The following is a 20,894-nucleotide window of genomic DNA, read 5'->3' on the forward strand; positions in this document are numbered from 1 at the left end:
ATTTTAGAGGGAGTAAATAATTTTATTTAGACTACCAAGGAGCTTTAGCTTAGACATGCTATCTGGCTTTGTGTAGGCTGGCTTTGTAAATGTTCAGCAGTGCTCCTGAAAGTAACACCTTGCCTAGCATAGCCCAGGTAGCTGAGGCTGCTGTAGTGATTAAAGAACATTATTGTGTCTTGAAAGGCCATGAACATGTCTGCCAAATGATCCACTAGTGACAGAGAATGACAACACGTGTATAGGCTCTGCTTTGGTGTTGGTAGGGATGTGCAGCCAGGTCCAGTGACATATGGCAGCCTGGCATCAGCAGCATATGTGGCTGGATGTGCTCTGTGGAGGTTTTGCTGCAACACTGTGACTGGAGTTGTGAAATATTATTTGTTGAAAGGGGTCCAAACACAGAGATGGGAGATGTGACACAGTGTTAATTCAGGCCTACAGGGTCACTCTCGGAGCATTGACCTCCTGCAGACAGTGACTCCTTCCCTTGAGTAAGAAAGAGTAGTGCAAGCATTTGAAGTGCCATTTGGGATGCTCTGAAATATTACTTTTCATTCTCTGTTGGTCTCTCATAACTATCGCCATCCTCTCTTCTTCAGCCACAGCACAACCTCCGCTCACACCCTCCACTCTCACCCTCCGCTCTTTCCCTGGGCAGCTCCTTTCACATTCCTGCAAAATTTGGATGTTGAAGAAATCCTTCCCTCCACTCAGCAGCCTTGGCTTCCAGCCCCCTCCAACTCTTCAGAGGCTGGTCCAGCCACATGGTTCTTGGTGCTTCCCACTCCGCATGGCATTCTCTACCCTGCTTCTTGCCAGGGGCCACGTTTCCAGTCCCTCTCTGGATGAGATAACAGCTCCTGGCTTTTTATTTTTTACTGATTTATTTTTTTATTTAACACATACTTTCTGCCTTGCCAGATTTGTAGACCTGCTTCTGCCGCATGCTTTTTGCAGCCTCCCTGTTTCAACGGTGTCCCCTTGCCCCCTTGAGTTCAGACCAGCTTATGTCATGCCCTTACTTCTGCTTTCCTCTATGCACAGCCTCTTCACTTGCACTTTTCTTACATGTGCTAAGCTTTTTTTCTTACTGGTAACTTCCACCTCTCTTTTGGTTGTGCTTTTTACTGTTGTAACCCCCCAGCACAGCTTCTTGCCCTGTGCTTTGTGTGGCCATGCACTGGCTGTGCTTCTTGGACCTTTACCTTTCTACACAGCACAGGTCCTCCTTTTCCATGTGCTGGTATCATAGCGTTCTCCTGGCTGCAATTTCTTTTTCTCTAGGCAGAGCCTTTACAACCTTTCTCCAACCTTTTCTTTCCACAGTGCTTGCTGCTGCTTTCTTATAGCAGGAAAGCAGCCCCTCTGGGCCTTCCCACCTTCCAGCTGCAAATGTACCTGCTCCATTTTCCTCTCTGCTGCTTCTCTACCTTCTCTACAGCATAATCTTCCCCCCAAAATGGCTCCCTTCCCATGCTGGTTTACACAAATCTGCTCTTGTCTAGTGCTTGCCGAGGCTTTTCCTGTCCTATGACCATATTCAACCTCCATAGCCTCATCTCCATCCTGCCATTGTTGCAAATGAGCAGTTTTGGAATAGTTTGCTCTACGTTTTTTAATGTGCACAAATATTGATCAAACCTTCCATGAATGAAGGACCAGCTTTTTGTTTACTGCTTCAAGACCCTGAACCTGTGTTAGTCCTAGGGCCCAGACCTCTTCCTTGTTCTGCTATAAGCTTCTAACCTTCTGACAATTTGCTTCGTTAAGCCTTACATGAGTCAAATTCCCTCTTAATGCATGAATCTATCTGTGACCTTGCTGGTGCACACAAACTCCTGGAACATGTTTACAAGTCTGTGAGATGTTTGTAGCAGCATGCAACTCATCATGACCCTGTTTCAGTGCATCACTCCACCAGCTAGTATGAGTGTTCCCTGAGAGACCAACAGATAGAGAAAGACAAGCATGAGCCATCCATGGGGTCACTGAATTTCTTTCCAAAGAAAACAAGGGCTGAGAGGAGGTAGGATCTATTTGAAAGAGCTCAAGTGACTCCTGGGTGGTCTCCATCCTTCTTTCTGGAGTGTAAAAGTATATGGGAATGACAGCCAAAATCTGAGTTCTTCTATAGGCAAAGGTGAAAGCGTCTGGTCATGGTTCATGCCTGACACTGTAAACTGGTCTAGCTGTCAATCACAGTTTTAGGAACTTGTGTCAGTGCATCTATTGACTTTTCTTCTCAGGGAATCTCTGTCTAAAAAAGCGATGTGGATCAGATCAGGTGTTGGCTTGTGCAAGCCACCTTTTCCTTGCTACGACTAGTTCCCCCTCATAGGATTTGAACACAGCTGTCATCTGTGCTGTATATTTGTACAGGGCACACAGCAATCTTCCCATACTGTTCTGAGGAATTTCTTTGCATTTCAAATAAAAGATTGGGACTGGTGTTTAAGCTTCCAAACATATTTAATATTTTTTAGTGTCAGTTTTACACAAACAGATACAAGCAGCCTGTGTTGTGTGACACATTGCTGAGTCTCAGAACAGTAATAAACCAGTAGGGCTGTAGATTGAGGATTATGGCATTCACTGCTAAGATACAGCTGGGAATAGTTCTGCATGTCTTTCCAGCCATGTTTTTCATTAAAAAGTCAGCTCAATCAGCACTTCATGACCAAGCCCACTGGTCAGTCATACAAAAAACTGTGTGTCCAGTCATGCATTCCCTTGTTTTGATGGCTTTATTTTGGTAGCAGTAGAAATTTGTTCCTTCAGCTGTTTCTTTTTTTTCATCTACCACAGCTGTGATATTTTCTTTTATTTTATTCCAATTGCCTTTCTATCTGGTTTGCATGCAATGCTGAAACTTCCCTTTGGTACAACATTGTGTCTATAACTCATCATTCTGCTGGAGTACCACAGCCCAGATCCACCAGACCTCACAGCAGGAGGAGTGGCAGTGTAGGCATTTGAACTGCTGTCATAAAACCAGCTTGGAAGAGGTTTAAATGAAGCCCTGAGTCCATTCCACAATAGCAGTTTTGTTAGTGATAATATAATGATGGAGGGAATTCTTGTGCTACTGTGGAAGCAAAATGGCTGCAATAGGCATGGAAGGAATTAAGCCTTGCTTGTGTTTGCTCATCCCAATGCTGAACATGCAGAGCAGGGACCTTACAAGCTTGTATTATAGCTTATGACAACAGATTTACACTAGCTGCTTCTGCAGGGAAGAGTGAGTGGAGGAGTTGGGTGCAGTTGGTATTTGCAGTTCTCTTCTGCCCCTGTGTTCTCTGTGACATGATTATGTGTCTGTCTGCTTAATTTTCAGCTCACCAAAGCAGGGTCATCATGATTCTGTTTGTCCTGGAGATGGAGTGGGTGTTAAGCACTGGACAAGACAAACACTTCACGTGGCACTGTTCTGAAAGTGGCCAGCGGCTGGGAGGGTACCGCACCAGTGCAGGCGCCTGTGGCCTGCAGTATCCTTTGCTGAGCTCTCTGTTTTATTGCTGCTCTTTGGCACTCAAAGAGCCCTTTTAGTTTATTTGTCTAGATGTCCTCCAAATTTTGTGCCCTGTATAGATTCAATGCTTTGTGAGAGAAACTTATTTAAAGCCAGTTTAAAAATCTGTCTGTTCTCCTTGCTTAGTTTCCTTAATGCATTGTGGCATATTTGGGTCTAAGAATTTTTAAGCACCACAATGGGCGATCTGCAACCTATTGTGGTCTGCTATTGTAATAAATATGGATAGGCCCTTCATTTAAACATGCAGTACATGCTTTCTTTAGAAAATTAATGATAGCAAAGTAGACTGGTGATCAGGTCAGAGTGCTTGTGTGCATGCATGGTAAAAACTAAATGACTTTAATATAAAATAATGATCACTTGTCCTTCACTGTGGAACTGCTCACTGTATTGGGAATTTGGGTTAACTAACAAGTAAATGACTCCAGAAATGGCACTCAAGTGGCTTATTCACCCAGAGCTGCCCCAGCTGCCTGACAATAAAAGAAATATTAATTCAGCTTCATCACAAATGAAAAGGGAAGGGGAAAAGTATGAGCTCTTAGGCTAAAAATAGGAGTTAGTGTAAACAAACTAAAAATGCCCTGAAGTGTACATGGTATAGGCGATCTCAGTTTTGCTAGTTCATGAGAAGTGAGACTGACTCAAAATTACTGTTCAAATATTGACTTTTGTTATATTATCTAGTCATTTGGCCAATCTCAATGGCATAACTGAACTTAATTTTTAATAAAATGATAAATATTTTTGTAAGCACGATGCAAGAATTTGTCCTGTATTCCCTCAATCTCTCTAGAGAACAGACCATTTTGAGTGATTAAAACTTTTGGAGGACATTTTAGTCTGGGTCTTCAGATCATGATGGTGAAGGGCAGTGGAAGGAACAGTCATTGGCAAATATTGTAAATATATTTGGCACAAGCAAGAACGTATTTGTTGGGGTTTTTTTCTCTAATGTCCTGTGTGCTTAAAATCAGTGCTTCTTAAATAGCACTGCTCTTATGGAGTGGTAAAAGCAGTTGCTCCTTAAATATTCAGTCTGGACTCTGAATGTGAAATTAAATGGATGAAGAGGTCAATATCTGTCCAGTTATGTGGTTCCAGTAGTGGTTCAGTGGTACAGATTGTATTCGGTTTAGAATATAATGTGTGGGGCACCTGATGCAGTTGATACTTCCCCAAATATGACATAAAGCAATACTCTTTTGTCGTGTTCACAAACTTTACTATAATGAAGAAGCATGGTCTTGTGTTGGCACTGGTTGGATGCCAGGTGCCCACCAAAGCCACTGTGTCACTCCCCTCCTCAGCTGGGCAGGCGAGAAAAAACATATCAAGAGGCCAGGATAAGGACAGTGAGAGATCACTCACCAGTTACCATCACAGGCAAAACAGACTCAACTTGGGGAAATCAGTTTAATTTATTGCCAATCATATCAGAGTAGGGTAATGAGATACAAAATCAGAACTGAAGAACACCTTCCCCCCACTCCTTCCTTCTTCCTGCCTAGGCTCAACTTCACTCCTGATTTGTTCTGCCTCCTGGAGGTTGCAGTTGGTTCATTACATGTTGTCTCTGCTGATCCTTCTTCCTCAGAGGGAGGACACCTCACGCTGTTCCCCTGCTCCAGTGTGGTTCCTTTCGATGGGCTGCAGTCCTCCAGGAACAGACTGCTCCATCGTGGGTTCTCACAGGGTGACAAGTCCTGCCAGGAAACTTGTTCCAGTGTGGGCTCCTCTGTCCTGCCAGGACGCTGGTGTAGTGCAGGTTTCCCATGGGGTCACAGCCTCCTTCAGGCATCCACCTGCTCCAGTGTCAGGCTTTTCCATGGGCTGCATGTGGATATCTGCTCCATTGTGGGCCTTCAAGGGCTGCAGGGGGACAGCCTGCCTCACCATGGTCTCCAGGAGAATGTCTGCTCCAGTGCATGGAGCACCTCCTGCCCCTCCTTCTTCACTACTTTGGTGTCTGCAGAGCTGTTTCCATCACATGTTCTTACTCTTTTTGCCAGGTGAAGTTGCTGGGTTATTTTTTGCCCCTCTTCTTAAATCTGTTATCATAGAGGTGCTACCTGATGTGCTCAGCCTTGGCCAGCAGTCGGCCCATCTTGGAGCTGGCTGACAGTGGCTTTGTTGGACATGGAGGAAGGTTCTGGTAGCTTCTCACAGAAGCCACTGCATATAGCCCCCACTGTCAAAGCTTTGACATGCAAATCCAATACAAGCAGAAAAACAGTAGTAATTACTTTATACAAGTTTGGGAAGGAGAGAGTGGGTACAATCCAACTCTAGTACCTAATTTACAGAGCCCAAGGAGATGACTCCCATGTTTATGGTGAAGGTGTTTCATGACAAAAACATCAGTTGTATCCTCTGGAATAGTCTCATTTTTTCTCACTCTTTGGTTTACTCAGGGATACTGCATTATTATTATGAACAGGTGCCTAAAAGGACACTCTGAATACCTTCTTGAGATTGGAGCACTATTCACAACGTTGCAGTATGCTCATGTTAAAAAGTAATGAGTCGTGAAAGAAATGCAAAGCTTGTGTAAACAATATATTTTCCTCAGCATTTATCCGTCAGATTTGATGTGGAAACCCGGCATGTGTTTGTTGGTGATCATTCTGGGCAAGTGACCATACTCAAACTAGAGCAAGAGTCCTGCAGTCTTGTTACAACATTTAAGGGACACACAGGTGAGGCCTCAGGAGGAGATCCAATCTGGTTCTTTGTCTTTGCTGAGCATAATGGTGGTTTGACTCTCCTGTGAAACACTATGATAGCTTGTGGCAGTGCATAGCATGAAAGGGACATAGACCTTAAACTGTCACAGCAGTTCAGGAAAGCTGTGTGGGTAAAAATCAGAGTGACCAGAGCTCTAAGCAGAAAACATCTGTGGCAGAAGATGCCAATTAAAGCAGAGTGAGACTAGAACAAGTTATGGTAGTTCTTGGGAAAAAAAGGATGCTAGTAGAGGAAAGACCCACGTTGATAAACACTTTTTCCCAAGGGGAATAGGCACATCTTGGATACACTAATTGCTTGTTTCATTGCTGGAACTTATGCCCCACCACCCTTTAAAAAGAGCAATCCTGGATATGATCTTGCCTTCTGACAAAAGAAGTGGTGGTCATTCCTCAGCACTTTCTCTCCATATCCCTTCTGTCTGACTAAATGCTAAGAGCTCAATCACAAGGTAGCACAGTCCTTGTGCTAGGATACTGAGAAGATGCCTGTAATATTCACACTTGTTTCTCCTTTTATGTCTTGGAAATTATGGAGATGATAAGCTGTGTAGTCACACTGACTACATCCTTCTACCACATTTTACCATTCAGTGTATTCACCCATGCAAGTGGCAGTGGATCCCTCTGACCACAGAAGAGCAAGATGGGGTTTCAGGGGTTTTCTAGACTGTTAGTCTTAGTTTTCCATGGCTGCATGGTCTTTGCTAAAGAGGCCTGCATTTTGATCACTCTTTCCATAATTTTTTTTGTACTTTTATATTTAGCTACGTTCCAGCCTTCTGCTTTCTGTAATAAAATAACTGTTGTGTGCACTCCTATTGCAGGTGGTGTCACTGCTCTCTGTTGGGACCCAATACAGCGAGTTTTATTCTCAGGCAGTTCTGATCATTCCATTATAATGTGGGATATTGGAGGAAGAAAAGGAACAGCCATCGAGCTGCAAGGACATAAGTACGTTCAAAGCCCTTCCTCCTGCTTTTGTGGCAGAAAATCTAAATGCAGAAGCCACATCTGGAAACAAACAGCCCAGTCATTACAGTCTTCACAAGCCGCAAGCTTGTATGTGTGAATCCCTGTGGTCCGTATACAACAGGAATAATTTGCTTATAGTAAGTTTTTCAGTGTTGGGCTCACAGGCTTGTTTGAGAGTCTGCAGAGAGTGGTGAAGGAAAGCACAATACCTGTAATCCTGAATGTGTTCTGCCAGACCCTGCACCTGTGTTGGAAGGAGTAGTGTCCTCAAATGAGAACAGCTGCAGAGAAATTCTCGAGTTTTAAGTGTCAAGGCCTTTCCTTCCCCTAGAGGGAGCATCAGGCATGGTCAATTAGTCCTTTTCTTCACACTAACTTTCTCCATGCCACTTTACCTACAGCCTGAATTGTAATTAATGTGCTTCACCCATAGGAGACTTCATCTCGTCCTCCATGTGAAGAGACATTGTCTTTGCATGTACATTTGCACAGCATAGTGGATGTCTTTGAAGGGTAAATCCGTGCTGGGTGTTCATATAGGTCAGAATAGCTCTAGTGGCAATGGCCTCACCTTTTAACACTGGCAATGCAACAAGTTTGTTTGAGAGTATTGGGACTACATATACATGGGACTTGCGTGCCAGGTTTAGTTCTGGAGAGGAAGAATCCCATGATGGTTTTGACATAACAGTTTCTTACATATTCACCCATTTCTTTTGAGTGATGCTGCACTCTGCTGTGTGATTTGGATGCCTCTGGGATATCAGAGCACTGCAGAGCTCTTGCTGAAATTCCCATATGACCCTCATACCCTACAAGTGGCGCTTGCTAATGCATTGCTGCCAGATTTATTGCGGTGGAAGTTAGTTCTCTGTTATGGGTTCACCTAGGTGGGCCTAGATTTGGGCTCTGAAGTTTGGATTAGGCCGAAGCTGTCAGCTGACTTGAGCTGGGCTGAGCTAACAGCTGACCTCTTCTAGCCAGTAACTTTGTATTCCATACCACATTATGACATCATCTCCAGGGAAGTAGGAACCAGTGTGGGAGTGGTTAAGTCAGTTGCTTCTCAGCCCTCCTCTTGGGAGGACGCACGATGCTGTCCCAGGGGGGATGGAGAAGACCAGGCCCACCACTGGCTCACAGGGTACCTCAGGAAAGTAAAATGTGTTGTTCTGGGTCTCTCCTTTCTGCTTGGGTTTGTCTCCCTGGGGAATAAGCTTCTTCTTAAGCAATGTGTAGTTAAGACAGTAGAATTTGTGTGTTCGTTAAGAAGTTGAGGTGGGGAACTTGTTGTTGTAGACTTGTGTGAGTGTATATTTGTACTCTCTTCTAATTGTCTCTTTCTTTCTGTAAAAATATATGTAGATTTAGTATAAATGCAGTTTGAAGTGGTTTTTTTTCTTTCCCCTCTCTTTTCCTCCCTTTCCCTGGTGTTAGGAGGGAGGCTTTTCTCTCTGTGCTTGGGGGGGTTGGCAGTTGCTTATCTTAAACCAAGACATTCTCCTAATATGAAGTTAGTCTCTGGATCTTAATCTGTGGCGTGGCTGTTGGCTGGAATAGTACAAGATAAAGCCCTAAGAATCATGATAGTGCCTCTGGTGTCAGCAGACAGGCCCTGTGAGGAGTGACTGTGTTGTACCAAACTCTCCCATAAGTGCATTCCCTTCTGCAGGTACAGCCATTTGCACAAGCAAATGTGTTAGCTTGAAAGTCCTTTGGGCAGACAATATCAGTGGTGGTAGCAAAGAAAACCAAATGTTGGGGATTATTTTGAGTCACAGTATGCTCAGTTACTGTGTCTTTGTAACTTTGTTTTTTTCCATAACAGTATTGTATGGTCTTTGTTCCCCGGGTTGTAAATAGCTTGAGATGAGGCTTGGTTTTCTTTCTTTTATTAGAGATCGAGCCCACCTCTGGAGGCTTGGCCTTTTTTTTTATTATTTTTCCCATGTTTTTCCCTAAAAGAAGAAACAGCAGCACCTAAATTTTCCACCTTACCTTGAGAAGGCTTAGGAACAATTTAACAGTGATTCCTGTATTATTTTTGAAACTCTCTATGCTTGTTAGTCCTAAAAGAAAATCTTCAGTAGTTCCTCAGTACTTCATTTCTAGATCTTGCAGGACTTTGCAAAAATGAAGTTGTTACTTTCTGACAAGAAGGTACCTTACTGGGGCTGCCACTGTGCATCCAGATGTGCTTTTAAAGAGGCCCAGAGCTGCAGCTCTGTTGAAACTTTCCAGTGCAACTGGGACCTCCCATCTCAGGAGCAGCAAAACCAGTTATCAGAACAGGTCTTTGCTTTTCTGGATGCTGCCCAGATAAGCAATGCTCTCTTTCTGGTCCCAACTGGATAACAAAGACTGATTTGCATCTGATGGATGCCATGTACAGTGAGGGGGAGAGGGAAACATATAGGCAAACAAAGGGTTTGTCCTGCTTTATGGTATATTCTATGCTTACTTGCGCACTAGCTACAGATGTTTGATTAGTAAATGTGTTGTTTCTTTTTCAGTGATAAAGTTCAGTCTCTCTCCTATGCTCACCACACTCGGCAGCTCATATCCTGTGGAGCAGATGGAGGAATTGTCGTCTGGAACATGGATGTTGAGAGGCAGGAGGTAGATGCTTAGCTCTCATCAATTTGTTTTGAAACAGTCTTAAGAAGAGGGGGCCTTTCTAAAATGTGCAACTTTCAACCTAAACAAGATCATTCCAGGCTTTAAAAATGTTTTTGGACATGCTTCACTTGTTATACAGCAATTATGCCATACCTTTGATAATATGGTAGAGGGGAAATTGTGTGGCAGAAATTGCATATTAAATAGCTGCTAAATGGCTCTTACTCTGTACATTACTGCTCTGAAACACATCCAGTACGGAGGATATTGTGAGATGCTCTGCTTTGTTTTTCAGTACATCCTGAAAAATATTATCCTTTCAGATGTCAATTGTTGGATTAATTTTATTTTTAAGAAAGCAAAACATGAAAACTCTTTGTCATATCCGGAAAACTGCAACCCAGTGGGGTTTTTTTCCTGTTCTTGATAAAAAGTCATTTAACTAGAGCCTCAATTCCACCTGCTACTCAGTTTTGTTCTGGTGTAACAACACAGAAGTGGGGGAAATGATGGGTTGGCTGATCCAGACAGTAAGATTTCACCCACATGTTCCTAATTGCTTTTGTGCTTCACAACCAAGAATGTAAGCAGGTGCAGAAATGCACTCCGGGTCTTTGGCACTGCAGGAGCAGCCTCCACTTGGCAGTTTCTGAAACCTGACTCAGAGAGGAGGAGCAAGCACTGTGCCCAGTGAATCAGACACCAGCCCTGCTTGGCAGCCTAGCAAATCCTGGTGACATGAGTCACAGCAAACCTCTGCCCTATTCCTGCAGAGGGTGCAAAGGCCCCCTGAGACCCTGCAGTGGAGAGGTCTGAGCAAGGCTTTTGGCAGCATGAGCTTTCACCATCTTTGCTGGTTTTTAGTAGTTTTAGCCTCCCTGGATTGTGTGTGTCTCCCTTGAGGAAGGAGGAAAGCGAAGTGGAAAGCTTGATTTTAAAAAACTACTGGAGTAGGCATAGACAAGAACTGAGATTCCTTTTTAACATGAATTAGCATTTCAGTTGGCTGTCTTTAATTGCTAATCCAGTGGCCAACTATGTCATCAGCTCCTACAGTGAAATGAAAGCAGAGCAGTTTCCTCCTTCCCAACAGATGTTTCCTTTTTGCTGCAACTTGAACATCCAGAAATTAAAACCTTTATTTATTATCTACCTTCAAAAGGCTACAATAAATGTTAAGACTGGCTTGTTACAAAACATGCAGCAGTTATGAGAAGGCTGGTTTAAAAAATAGGGGAGAAGTATGATTAGCTAAATGAAGGCCTAGCAGCAGGTGCTAATGGGTGCTGTGCTTTCTCAACCTGTGGCTATGTGTGCTTATTCTTATCAGTAGCATAGTAGGGTATTCCTGCTGCTAAACGGGTCCTAGAGCACCTATTTTTAAAACGCTATAAGAAGACATCTGAAAAATGGTAGAAGTTGTGTTTCTATTTGACTACAAAGCAGTTACTTGTCACGAACAAAATGTCTTCTTCCTCTATAGCTTCAAATGCTTAAACGATGAAAAGTTATACACATGGATGTAAATCTGTAGGCATTAAACAGAAAGACTGTTGTAGGTAGAAAAGACAAGCATTTGCCCCAATAGAATGAACTGCCTTCAGAATAACTGGCAGAAGAATATGAAGCAGGTGATTGCTTTATTGCTGGGCATCAAAGCTATCCTGGGAGCCGAGGGTCTCCATCTGCCCTTACCTTATCTTTGCCTGGATTTTCTATTATTTGTAGTTCTTATTCTCAGCTGTGTTTCTTGCTATTTTAATTTACAGCATGTGAGAAATCAGTGACTGATAAGACAACTGCAGTTTGCTAATAGCACTTTCTCGCAAAATATTAGAAACTAGCTAGTGCTTATTTAACCTCATGGGTTGATGGGACTAGTAGGGGCATGTTGCAGTGGTGCAGAGGCAGCACTGGCAGGGCTGTCATGGACTGGCTGGGGCTGCTTCTCTGGGGACACAGGGTGGACCAACTTTCCAGGACCAGCTTTGGACTGAGCTCTTGCTCTGGTGGGTTGAAGAAAGGAACAGAAGTCATGCTGGGGAAGAAATGTTGTTATTGCTAGGCCAGGTTAGGACAGAAAAACTGCAGCCATCTGGAGAGGGGTCAAGAACCAAAACTCTTCCCAAGTTTTTTGTCCCCTGGAAGGTTTCTTAAACACTGTGGGGAGATACATTTCATGTCCCTCAGCAGCTCAGTGCAAGACAAGTGTCAGGAGACCCAAAAGTATTGGAGGAGAATGACTGCCCCTTCCATGTGCCCTCCTGCTACTTCAGGCATTTTCTGAGCTTTTTCAGGATCTGCCAAGACTTGCTTCCCTGCAGTGCATCTGATCCATGCTACTCTGCACAACAAAACCTGGCTGCAGGAGAAAGAAGTGCCGTTACTATTGTCTTTTATTTTCTTTAATCTTCTTACCTGCTTATTCACGGCATGAGTGCAAAGCTACACACTGTGTTAGGAAATAGAAGACCTTCTTTCCCTTGTCTTTTGTAAAAGCAGGGAAAAGAGCAGATTTGGGTCTTAGGCTTGCCCAGATGAATCTCATCTTTCTCACCCCTATGTGTGATTTATAGCACAGGTACCTCTGACAGCAGGAACACCTCTTACAATATTAAAGAAAAAAAAGAAAGAATGTCAAACCCCCAACTACATCAGCATTTCTGGTAACTCCATTTCCCTTCAAATGAGTTGCTTGGCTACTGAAAGTACTAATTGTCTCTGGAGGAAACGGGTGGCAATAGCAGATAGTAAATGCTGTCTAGACAGAACAGGACAAAGTATTTTTATATGCTTAATTCCAGAATTGGAGACATGAGGGAGGCTGGTTTGTTCCTGGATTATTTCCATGGTCTTAGTATCAAACTCTTCTTCATGATTTGTGTGCAAAGTGTTCCTCCCGTGTCTTTCAAAGCTCAGAGCTAAGCCAAAAAAGACATCACAGGAAAAGTCAAAGTGGCATCTTGTGATGAAGGTTTTCAATCAAGTTTAGCTGAGCATATTGCCACACCACAACACATTTTTCTTGTCCTACCTCCATTGAAAGTTTTTATGTTTGTTTTTCCTTCCGCTTTGTGTTTGTGTGTGTGTGTGTGTTGCAGACCCCTGAGTGGCTGGATAGTGATTCCTGTCAAAAATGTGATCAGCCTTTCTTCTGGAACTTCAAGCAAATGTGGGACAGTAAGAAAATAGGCCTCAGGCAGGTTTGTATGTGTCCTTTGGAGTGTTAACATGGTACAATTAGGCTTTCCTCTTGTAATAGATTGTGGTAACCTTTTTCCACCTAAAGCTTAGAGAACTTGCAATTTGTGCTCAGTGCTTGGTAGTGGAACAGTAGGTTTTCTTCTGATGAGGTTGGGTTTTGTGGTTGAGGGAACACACCTTTCTTTTTCCAACCAGTTCCAATAGCAAAAGCATTTAATAGGCCTTGTGCTGAGTAGATTGGTTTGGGGCCTTGCATGGCTTTAGCCATGTGGGATTTTGCTTATTGTTGGTCAAATGTGTTGCAGAAAGAAATTTGCAGCAGATTTTCAGTGATCATCCTGGAACCAAAGCTGTTTTCAGTGAGATTGGGTAAACATCTCTAACTGCTCAAGCTGTCTTGGAAAAGGCTTATTGTTCTGCTTGAAACATGTTGCTGTGTTTTCCTGCTCAGCAGGAGAGGGCTGATAGAGGCTTTTGGGAAAGGGGTGAAAAAGCACTCCCTGTTCTCCTGGAGCTTGAGAAGCTTTCCTGTTTGCTGCAGCCTTGGCTGGGTCTTGTTGGAATGAGATGGTAGAACCAGTGGGACCTGAGTAGTAACTTGATCTGGCTTTGTGGCTTAAGATGTCTTTCCACATGTTGTCTCCTACAGCATCACTGCCGGAAGTGTGGAAAAGCCGTATGTGGCAAATGCAGCTCCAAGCGCTCGTCCATCCCACTGATGGGGTTTGAGTTTGAAGTGAGGGTCTGTGATAGCTGTCACGAGTCCATAACAGATGAAGAGTAAGTGTGACACTGAGCTGGCTTGCACTGGAATGGGGCAAAACTCCTGCATCTGGAAAAGCTTGGGCAGATGTGAGGCTCCAGGAGGGAGCAGCCTGGCATGGTGGTCCCTGGGCTTTTTCAGCAAGATAAGTCTCTGGGGTGACTATCAAGTCAGGAGGCACAGACAGCCCTCCACCCCTGTTCCTTGCATGCCAGAAAGGTCTCAAGGCAGAGTTTACAGAGTGGTTGCTGAATTAATGGCTTAGAGCAGCAGCCAAATATTTACTTCCTCAGCAGAGAAAATCTGGGGGGGGAAATCCTTCAGTTACAGTTCTTGCTAATTTTTGGATTTCTTTCTACAGACGAGCCCCTACAGCTACTTTCCATGACAGTAAGCACAACATTGTTCACGTACACTTTGATGCCACCAGGGGATGGCTGTTGACCTCGGGGACAGATAAGGTTATTAAGGTAGGAGTGAGGAATGTGCTTAGCTCCTGTATTTTGTTTACCCTTCCCCTCCCATGTGGCTGCAGATATGTCCTACCTGCCTCCTCCCGTCTAAGAGGCTTCTCACTGATGGATTTATGCCCAATAAGCACCAAGGACATCATGGTCTATGAAGTTATTGCCTGAGGGAGCTGGGACAAGTACTCACTGTACTTTTTTCTCTAGGAAGGCCAACTGTTTTTCAACAAGGCCAATCTCAGTGTTGCTAGATAAAGAAATAGCTAAAATAATGAATAGGTTTATAACACTTGATTAATTTAGAAAACCAAAATTCTCACAGTATGTTATGGATATGCTGATCATTCAAGTTAGCAATGTAGTGGGAGTTTTTTGGTTTCTTTATGGCCAACTATGAACCTTACTCCTATGGGTAAAACAATGACATACAGAGTGTTGCTTGGTCAACCTCCACCACTTTAACATGAGTGCTGGAAAATGAAATCAAACTTCTTCAGACTTGTTGCATCCACCTCTAACCATATAGCCCCTCTTGAGCAAAGAAAAAAGGTGCAAATTATTTAAAGATTCTATTTATACTTTATTGCCTTTAACCATTATTTACTATGTTGTTATATTTTATTGTATTAACAGTTGTGGGATATGACACCAGTAGTGTCTTGATGTTACATCAGAGGAACCTGAAAGGTGGTATTTACGGAAGAAAACGATTTCCTAGACCTAATCATACTGCAGAAGATAGATAACGCTGGGTGCATACGGCAGATGAGAAGGGAACTAATGCGTTTACAGTTTCATGTCCTCTGCTTGATCAAGGCTGAACATTTGCACGAAGACTCTTTCCACTTCTCAAAATATACAAGAAGGTATTTTTTTAACTAACGGTTTGTACGACCTGACTTTGGCTGTCTTGAGTTTGTTTGAAAAATCTGTGTGCAGTGCAGTTTTTAGTTTTTATATTTCACTATGTCAAGATACTTGCTGCTTTGTACAGAGGGTTCTTGAGTTTTGTACTACCATGTGTTTTTGGTATTAACAGACTGTATTAGGCAATCGGCTCTCCCTATAGCGAGTACTTATTGATTGGAGTATTTCTGCTGACCATGGGCTCTCCAGTGGAGGAACTCCAGGCGCAGTGTTGAATGTTTTCTGGGTGCATCACCAAGGAGCTGATGGACTATTGCAATTCCTAAAGGGCTCTACCATCTACTTGTCCTAGCGGGCATCATCCAGAGAGCATTTTATTTGTCTGTGTAATCTTCCTGTCTCTTCATTTGCTGCACAAGTCACAAAAACAGGGAGCAGGTTGCTCAGCAACTAATTTCTACATGAAACTAAAATAGTTTTCCAGCTCAGAGCATTACAAGGAGCACACAGACTTGAGTTTGGTGAAGCTGACAGGCTGACTCAAATGAAATTATTGGCAACAGGAACTTTTGGGAGAGTGTGTGTGGAAGGGGGCAGATCTAAAACTGGTCTAGATTGGAAAAGTCTGGTTTACCTCTACCTCTACTTTGCACAGCAACATTTCAGCATTTATACCTGTCTCTGTTGTTGAAGATGAATTTTGTCTTTCCTGTTTTCTGTATGGTTAGTCATATTTATTTTTAAAAATGCTGATGGTTTTTATTAATTTCCTCTATAGACCCAAAATTGATATTGCTGAATTGCCCATTGTCCTGTTGTCATATTTTACAGTTTCTTTTAAAAATAAACAGTATTTAAAAACCTGGATTGACCAAAATTACCTTTTTAGAAGGACATTGTCAAGATGAATGAAGGAAAAAATAACATTTTTTCCAAAGGGATCTTCTTTGAAGAATCAACTCTCTGTTCCATTAATCCATTTCACTTTTTAGTATGGTATTGCTGATGCACTTCAAAGAAACTGATGTAGAGAGTAGAACTGCAGTTCAGACTAAGGTCTTTTCTGTGTCCCGTGTTTCAGCAGTCCTTGTGATCTGTAGCTGCTGTGACACACTGCACATTGGTGGTGCTCAGTCTTCCCCCATTTTGGACTTTACTTTTCCTCCCTAAAGTGGGGAGGCCATGATGTTCACCACTGCAGAGCTCACTGCTACCTCGAGAAACCTTGTGTTCTTTCTTCAGTGAGAACATCAAAAGAAAATAAGGGGGTTTTGTGTTACCAGCAGTAATTCACTTTTGAGGAAAAAAAAAGGTTAACACAGTCCATGGCATTAATTCTGGTCCAGTGAACTGCTGCAGTAAAGAATGAGTGTACTTTCATGTGCATGTCACAGGACTGCTATGTATTTTCAGGAAAAATTCACTTTTTAGGCATCCTATAAACTGTGATGAAGCATTTTGCAGTCATGTTCTCTGAAACGCTACCTTGGCTTTCCTGGTCATACAGCCTGTTGATGGTTCCCCTCTAAGCAGCATATTTTAAATCATATTTTCAAACATAATTCACACTGCACTAAAAATATTATTTTTTCAGCCTGAATGTTAATTGTTTTCTAAGTCCTCCCACTTTCTCTCCTGGAAGCTAGAAGCTTGTTTCCTCTTGGAAGGCTTTTCATTACACCTTGTACATGTTTTCTCATGACTGAAGTGTTCTTGGCTGTTGAAGCTATGCAAGATGAGCAAATCCTGCTTGCCAGTATTTCATTCCAGCTTGAGAAGATATACAAAACTTTGCTGGACTGTGCTGTTCCATGTTACCTTGGGCTTAGGGACTTTTGGCCAAAGACCTGACTTGCTTTGCTGTGCAGGGAGTGTATCTCAGAAACATGGGCACACCAAAGTGCATTTAAATTGCAGTTTAGTGCTCTGTTCCTGAGGAGACAGCACTTGCAACAAGTCTGGGACTCTGCCATGAATTGTGCTTACACGATGGAGGCATAAAGCAAACTTGAGCATACAAAAAAACCAAAACCAAAACCAAACCAACAAAAAAGTGCTAGTATTATAGAAATGAATATTCATGAGAACTGTACAAGGCCAAACCATCCCCCATCCCAGCACTGTAAGCCGTCCAGCAGCCCTAGTCAGGATCCAGAAGCCACAAGGAACATAGAGTTGTTCAAGTAGTTTGAGTCAATGAAGATCTTACTTCCATTTCTTCTTCTTTTGTTTAATTGTTAAATGGTATTTATCTACCTCAAGCAGTGTTGTGAGAACTGTATTAAATGCGTAAGCACTTTGATATGAAAATGATAAGGAAGAGACAGATCAGTACTGAGATGGTGCAGAAGAGGTATTTGGCCTTATGAAGATAAGTTTTGCCTCTCTTCAGTTCCTAGACATTACATAATCTGAATTTATTAAAGGGTTTATCACCTTTGTATTTGCATTTGTAACAGGTCAGGGCCCCATTAGGGTGTGAAGGACCCATAGCTATCACCCTTGTTTTGTCCTGTTCAAAGAAAATACTGTGGGGTTGCCATGGCCAAGTAATGAAAAAAAATTCACAAATAAGCAAATACACAAACTTACTTGCTGTGCCCTTGTCATTAGCACTAGTTTTAGGTGTGGTGTAGTTTTCCAAAGACTGAGAATCGCTTCTGACAGTTCTTGGTAAGTTTAGTTCACCATACTGACCAATATCTTGTGGGCTTTGTTGTCTTTCAGGTTAGAGAGATTTTATATATATAAAAAAAATCTTGCTGGCTTTTTGTTTGGTCACTGTTTTGTAGGAATGCTGCTCAGCAATTTGACCATCTTTTCCACCAATTACATTGTAACACTTTCCAGTTCTGTCCCATTATGTAAATAAGTGTCTCCAACACAGCTGAAGAAATTGTAGTATTTCAATGCCACTAAATTAATTTCTATCAGCTTCTGGCTGTTACTTTTACTTCTCTATATGTATAATGAGGAATTTGGTTTATTGAGTTTTGACTGGACTCATTCACCTGCCTGTTCTGTGAATTGTCATAAAACTGACAACTGTTCTATGTTGTGTCCTATGCCATGACAAATTCTTGCTCCAAGCACCTGGCACTGGGTGAGCAGCCCAACAGAGGCAGGGTTGTTTGTACAGTGAAGGAGTAGCACAACTTTGTGCATTGTTCCAAGGTTCCCTGTGGATTGTGGATTCTGAACTGGAAAGTAAAGGGAAGATGATCGAGATTTTTAACCATCAAAGAAAATGGCACTTCCTGGGCCCCCTCTCCCTGAAGTTTGAACCAGTGCAGGTTTTACCACTCTTCCTCTGGACCATGTTTTTATTTGTGAAATAGCACTGGCAGTGCTGGTACAGCAAAGGCTTGAGCTGTTTCTCATGGCTGCAGGGTAGAAACCTGTCCTGCTGAAGACCTTTGGCCAGGCTGACATTGTCTCTCTTTGTAAAACTGAGCATTAGCTTTTGTTTGAGAGAAAACAAACTTCCTTCACAGGAACACATCATTTTTCCTAAATTTATCTGATGGCTCCCTCTAGAGAGGGGAACATAAATACTGGCCTACTTCACAAATTGAAGTTCTTAGATTTGGTGAGTTTTAGTTCCAGAAGTGTTTTTGTTGCACTTGCTTCTCATCAGACCCAGTACCTTTTTAAAGCTTTCTTTCTCCCATTGTCTACATCATTACTTTTTTGATGACTGCAGGAGTTTTCGAGTTGTCTTGTTTTCCAGTTGTAATCAGCCACTGGGTCTGCCCCAATGGGCTCAGAATTACTTCTCCCAACAAAACGGGAGACAAACAGGATGTTTTCTCAGGAGAAAAACAGGAAAATACTGTGAGCTGAGCCAGGAGAGATCTGAAGCTTCACTCTACCAGTCAGAGTTGGTAACAGCCTGTTTGAAAAGACAGGGGCTGGATTTTGCCCAGCAATAATTTTAGGTAAGTAGGATCTGGTGTCATTAGATGGGGTGCTTAATTTTTGCAGGGAGGATAAGAGAGCAACACACAGAGGAACTTATGGATTAAACCGCTTTACAGCTGCCCTCCTTCATTGGAGTCAATTACCATCAGTTGTTCCCTGAAAGAATAACTCCATGTCCACTATCCACTCACCAAGTTAAACACTGGTTAATGAAAACTAGTACTGCTCCAACTGCCATCGCTTTTAGAAAGGTTGTCTTCACAAAAATACGATTAGTGATTGTACTGATAATTGAAAGGGCTGGGACTGTCCCCCACCAAATAAATTTATGTTGAGGTTTGGAGCACTAACTTAAGTCAGGCTATGCTGAAGTCTATAGCAGAACTCCCTTTGAGCCCAGGCAATGCATGTTCCACATCCCACCTCAGTCTTGTTTAATGGAAAGGGGTGTCCCTGCTCACATCTTATTCCCAGTGAGTGGAACACAGAAGCTGGTGCACATGTTGGTGCAAATGCAAACAGTTGGTATTTGCACTTTACTCCAAAGTAGTGAAGTAGATGTGGGAATGCCCCACCATTCAAAGCCAAACAACAAACAATGACTTATACCTTTATTCAATCACAAGTTGGTGGGTTTGGGTTTGTTGATTTTTTTAAACAATGAATAAACACAACTCCAGAAATGAAACTTAAGAGGAAAAGCAGTTTACAAAATTGCCTGACACCTGTAAGACTGATCTCCTAAAATTCTCATCCAAGACACAGACCAGAAGTTGCAGTTGCCCTGCATCGCTGCAGTCAGTCCTGCTGCTCTGTCAGTGGGTTGTGCTGTTCCATTAGCACATGGGGAAATGACTAGCTCCACATGTGGTCTGTAGTGATACACTCCTCTGTGCAAAATCCCTGACAGCAACAACTTCCCAACTACATTACTTCACAAAGTGAAGAAAATGTGAAAGCCCATAATTAACAACTGAGGTCAGAGTCATATAAGCCTCAAAGGTGCCACAAGAAGTGCTGACTTGAACATGGACAGGGAAGGGCAGCAAGAGCAGCTGCTGTGCTTGTTCTGCTCCGATAAACCAGGTGCGTGCAGAAGTCCCCAGCGGGCACTGCTTAGCAAGGGCTTGTGCCACCTTCTCTTTCTGGTCATCTGTCATGGGATGCCATTTTAATTTTGCCCATAAAGTTTTATAAGTGGCAATAAACCTATTCACTTTCATGAAGGTTCAAGTCATTCTAAATTTCATTAACACAAAGCCTCTCACTGGCTTACAGCCACATGCCATGTTTGTGCTTGTGGACTTGGGCTGAAATAAAGCATCATCGGGACCATTATACCAAAGTATCTGAGACTCTAGATGCTGTTTCCCATTGCTCTTCCTGTCTTCTAGTTCTTTTTAAATCACAAGTGCTCTTAAACCATAGCATGTTGCTCTTTTACACTGTGACCAAACTTTGATTAAAGCAGTTTTTTCTTAACTTGGCTTAATTTTTAAGCTGTGATTAAAATCAAAAATATAGGCCATTCAAATACATCAGTGCAGAATGTGAACTAAAAATGTGTTATTTATACATATAGTACACTTTTTTCTGTACTACAGAGCTGAGAAGCAACTTTACTACTCAATAATGCAAATGTTTTTATTAGCCTTGCAACTACTGGATTACTATATACACTTCCAGCCATACTCTTGTTTTGGATAATTGTATTTAACAGTTGCAATCATACAAAATGTTAATGCTAGACTTGTAGGAAATAAACAGCCATACAAGCCTTGCTGTTGTTTTTTTTT

At 42.5% G+C, this 20,894-nt stretch overlaps 1 protein-coding gene across 3 annotated transcripts in view; it reads left to right on the forward strand.

Moving 5' to 3' along the window:
• The window catches only part of WDFY2 (WD repeat and FYVE domain containing 2), a 64,030-nt gene extending 47,988 nt beyond the window's left edge, over positions 1-16,042 (forward strand). For 2 of the 3 annotated variants that reach the window (XM_071551885.1, XM_071551894.1), the window contains 8 exons: positions 3,338-3,488; positions 6,122-6,234; positions 7,110-7,236; positions 9,771-9,876; positions 12,978-13,079; positions 13,730-13,860; positions 14,205-14,313; positions 14,944-16,042. In XM_071551885.1, coding sequence (XP_071407986.1) covers positions 3,338-3,488; positions 6,122-6,234; positions 7,110-7,236; positions 9,771-9,876; positions 12,978-13,079; positions 13,730-13,860; positions 14,205-14,313; positions 14,944-14,973 — 869 coding nt within the window. In that variant the 3' untranslated portion in view covers positions 14,974-16,042. Of the gene's footprint in view, positions 1-3,337; positions 3,489-6,121; positions 6,235-7,109; positions 7,237-9,770; positions 9,877-12,977; positions 13,080-13,729; positions 13,861-14,204; positions 14,314-14,943 lie in introns of those variants that run through there. The other variant, XR_011697467.1, reaches the window with a different exon arrangement.
• The last annotated feature ends 4,852 nt before the right edge of the window (positions 16,043-20,894 follow it).

This window comes from Pithys albifrons, chromosome 1 (assembly GCF_047495875.1).
Source record: "Pithys albifrons albifrons isolate INPA30051 chromosome 1, PitAlb_v1, whole genome shotgun sequence".
Taxonomy (NCBI): domain Eukaryota; kingdom Metazoa; phylum Chordata; class Aves; order Passeriformes; family Thamnophilidae; genus Pithys; species Pithys albifrons.